Source organism: Cariama cristata, unplaced genomic scaffold (assembly GCF_000690535.1).
Source record: "Cariama cristata isolate BGI_N322 unplaced genomic scaffold, ASM69053v1 scaffold43710, whole genome shotgun sequence".
NCBI lineage: Eukaryota > Metazoa > Chordata > Aves > Cariamiformes > Cariamidae > Cariama > Cariama cristata.
The window spans coordinates 1-4,400 of record NW_009597193.1 but is presented as its reverse complement, the minus strand read 5'-3'; the positions used below and the strand labels follow the sequence as shown (position 1 = coordinate 4,400).

General features: G+C 38.0%; 1 protein-coding gene across 1 annotated transcript; it reads right to left on the bottom strand.

The window, feature by feature from the left end:
• Positions 1–1,007: 1,007 nt before the first annotated feature.
• LOC104168244 (sterile alpha motif domain-containing protein 13) lies at positions 1,008–2,192 on the bottom strand (the record flags this gene model as incomplete). The annotated part of the gene is made up of 1 exon (XM_009708770.1): positions 1,008–2,192. A coding segment is annotated over one exon (144 nt), but the record flags the coding sequence as incomplete, so codon positions are not given.
• Positions 2,193–4,400: the final 2,208 nt, after the last annotated feature.

Genomic DNA, 4,400 nt, shown 5'->3' with positions numbered 1-4,400 from the left:
CTACCAAACTATAACATCATAAGCAGAATTCAGACTGCAACTTACAAACCTGCTGCTAACAGACCAATACCTGAAGTGAGCACAGTACAAGGGACAGAAAGAGAAATGGTGAATACATCCCTATCTTCTATCATGTGTCTCAAATTCCAAATACATATGTTGTACAATGTAAAGGTTAGAAAGTGTACAGCAGCATGTTTCCTTGTATGTAGTTTATGTATTATACCATATACCATGAGCTTTACCTACAGCATGGCTAGTAACATAGCTTTATGCCTTCTCAAATCTCAAGACCAGAAATCATAAGCAACTGTCCTAGTACTGTAGCATCAACAGCCACCTTGCACTTGGCCACGTCAGAAGTGAAGGCAGGGCCACCACCTAGGCAAGAGATTACAGGAGTTTCTCCTTCCTCTCCCCGAATCCTGTCCCCACTTGGCAGAAAGCACCACTCTCTCTTACCTTCTCACTTCTCAGCTGCACCGCCCCCCCCGCCCCCTTCCTCCCACACCATTTCCACTTTCACCACACTCTCGTGCTTATTTCCTACTTCCCGGTTCCTTTGCTCAGCCTCACTGATGCAACCCCACCTCCCAGTTTCAGGAGTCATCACAAAGCTCTCAGGCAGAGGAGATGGTAAGCCCAGACTGGGTAGCACCATCCCTGGGCTCTCTCCCTGGGCGTTCTGGGGTAAATCACTCTACTGTACCAGGGCCAGCACAGCGCCTCTGCGCCACTGACAGCTCTAGAAAGGGATAACAGAAGCACAGATGTTACTGGTGAGCTGTGACCAGGGGTTCTCTTTCAGCACTATACAACACTAGATAAGAAAAAGCAAAAATAATGAAATCTTTAAATATCTTGGTAGGTGGTGTTAAAAGTACTCACAAAAACATAGAATATTAAGTAAGTTTTGGTACCTTTTTAATGGGAAAATGGAGAAAAACAGGAGCTCTGATATACCACAACAAAGAACCAGAGAAAGTAAAAGATCTGTAAAGTAAACTGAATCCAAACATAAGCAATGCTTTATTGGGATACAGCAAGCAACCTATCAAATAGGGAACTGGTACAAACAGATTGAACAAGACTCTCTTTTAACAGAGATGTATGGTGATGAGACAGCTTCTTTCAGTTTTTAAAACAAGTATTCAAACTGTTAAGTAAAGCACTAAAAAAAAAAAAAATCAACCATTACAACACCAATGACAGACAATATTAAAAATGTGCAGAATTTTACTCTTTTTACAAACTTCTGCATAATGTTAGAAAACAAGTTATCATAAATTAAAAAAGGAATAAAATGAAGCTTTTTTGTTTTGCAAAGCAACACAAACTTTTAAAAAACAACTATACTTTACATAGAACTACTCTTAAAAACAGGTGAAAACAAGCTGAAAATTTAAATGACAGCAAAAAATACACAACCCAGTTTCACCTGTCAGCAACACCTTCTGCTATTGAAGGGGTTATGTTAGTTGTATGTACAGCTTTAAACATTGCAGCATACCACGAGTAAACCTTAATAAGGTCAAAATAGGACCCTCTGCAAAAAAGGGTGAGTTGGCAAGTGTCAGTCCCATCCTAAAATTTTAAGTAGTAATAATTTTAGTAGGTCTTTAGTGTAAACCAAAACCTACTTCAATTGGTTTCTCTCTCCCAAAGATGCATGTAAACTTGATTTCGGTTGGGTTTTGGTTTTTGGGTTTTTTTTTTGGTATTTTAATTCATGAAATCAAGAACATGTCTGGCTCAAAAATGAGAATGACATACTTCCCTTTTGTTCTGGATACAGTGATGTAGCTATCCCAACATGCTCATTGACACTTCCTAAAAGAGAAAATCATTATGTACTATGTTAAAAATACACACCACCTCTCTCAGTTCAGACTCAGTATATAGTATATTGCCAACTCTATCCAATAGGATATATATCATAATTTGGTTTAAATTCTTAATAGATATATTCTCTCTTTACAAAGTTCCATCACATGAAACCAAATTGCTTATTTATTGTTTGAGGCACATGACCCCAATTAGACAATTCGCTATAAAGAGTTGTTCTTTAGATGTTGTGTCTGTAGAGGTTTTACGTGATATTCATAGATTTTCAGCGCAGGCCCCAGTTTTAATGAAAGTCCAGTCAGTACATCATTTCTCGTCATCAACAGTAATGATTTGCCATCAATTTCCTATAAGAAGAATTAAAGAGTTGATAAAGACAAATGTACAAATCTAACAGATGAGAACAGTCATGCAACAAATGGAAGACTACTACAGAGGATCAATGAGAAAAGAAATAGTAGCCTTTATTTTCCTGAAACTATGTTTATAGCTGCTAAATTCAGCTGCCTGCTTCTCAAGTGCTGACTTGTGCCGACTAAGGCATAAATAATATTTAGTCAAGCACAAAACCCAAATGAGCCTAATTTCAAAATTCCCTCCTTGTAAATCTGTTTCCCATTAGTAGGTACATGTGCAGATCGCCTAGTTACCAGCCATTAAGGGAAGGATACTCTTAAGAATGCTTATAAAGTACATTCAGAAGAATCACCATTGACAGCAATATGCAAGTTTGGACTAGTCAATATCTGCTAATAACTTCAAATGTCTTCTTTAAAAGGCCAACCTTCCCATGTGTCCTGGGGGGCAGGGGAAGGACTCCTGCAATCAGAAATTTTAGAAGGGCCTAACCATGCAGCTCAACACTCTGAGGGAACTTCTCTTCCTCCATTTATAATGGAAGAGGCTAAAAGCAACTTCCCAGCTTAGCTCTCAACAACCCCTACTTGTTCCTGCTTAAAATTACCGCTTTTAAATCACAGATACTTTTTTTTTTTTCTCTCAAACCTTGGCTTTCTGACCTATTTAGATTACAAATTCTGTAGGCTTTGGGGTTTATTCCACCTCAAAACCTTGTATGTTTGAAAACTACCTGTAAATGGTTTTTCAAATGTCAAAATGGAAGAGAAAGAATCCACATATCTCAGCTCCCATCTCTGTTTTACACATGGGACCATCCTTTTCTTTACAGATTTCTACAGTTCAAACACACTGCACTACTCGGGAAACAGGAGCTACAGCTACACAACAATGCATTGACTGCTGTCCCACAACACCTCTCAAAGTTGTCATAGCCCAAAGTAGTTATGTAGCCTTATGGCATTCTCCTGCACTGGACTCCACTCTGCTGTTGCATTCTTTTTTTACTTTTAACAAAAAAACCCCCACAATTAAATGTTAAATTTGTCATCAATAGCCAAGAACCACTTCAAATGCTTGCATATATTGTTGTTGTCCATGATAATATGTTGCCAAAATTTTGTATTGTTATAAATATTATAAATATCACAGATCAATTTATCCCACTGCAGCATCTTCCTTAGAAATACTAAATGTTGTCTTGGAAATGTCAGCAATCCCGTCCTTGATTACAACTTGGCATGTAAAGAGGAAGACTTATATTAGAGTTCAGCATGAATTTGTCCAGATTGATCTCTCTTATAATTTGACAAAGTTTATAAATACAAAATACATGGACAAACCACAACATAGTCAAAGATCAACTGAAAGTGGAATTTCTTTAAAATCTGCCCAAGAGATACGACTGCTAATCTCTCAGAGGAGCGCAATGTAACATTATTTCTAAAAGAAAAAAAAAGGTTTTCAATAACTTTTAACCCAATTACAGCAGGTGCCTCTTTCCAATTACTGTTGAGAATGTTAATGGTTAAAACCAGTTTCTATCCTCTCTCTTCCATTCGTCACAATTCCTTCTGTGGGAATTCTGACACCAGTGAGTATTTTGCTCATTGCTATGACCGATCTGAAGTTGCTTTTTCTGCTGCTGTTCAACGATGCTATGGAGGAAGAATAGCCTCCAGCTTGGCAAGACCCAAATGAAGTAAATCCAGTATCTGGAACAGGAGAAACTCCAAGAATAGAAAAAAGAATCTATTCCTTTCCCTCCTTCTTCCACAGGGAACCTTGTGGATTCTACAAATGCTGGTAACTACTAAGGCTTTCTTTGAATAGAAAACTGAATCTCTAAACATATCTGGGTAGAAATGAGTGATTTATGTATTCAGAATTCAAGTGGTTTATATCTTTCTGCGTATTGTAAGCTTTACCTCTTCCACTTCTTTTTTGTTTTCCACTTAAACCTGCTTCTGTAGATTTGTCATAGTCATTCTGGTTTTTGGCACCAGGTCAGATTTTGTATGCTTTGGTGACTTCTCTGAATTTCTTCTCTGCTACTTCTGTATTTTTTCAGGACGCAACATCAATGCCAGCTTTTGGTATGCCTTTTTAATGTCATCTGCAGAGGCATAGCTAGAGCTAATAGTAATTCCTCCCTGTGCCAGGATCACCTTTACAGGACAATCAGGGGATCAGGTCCA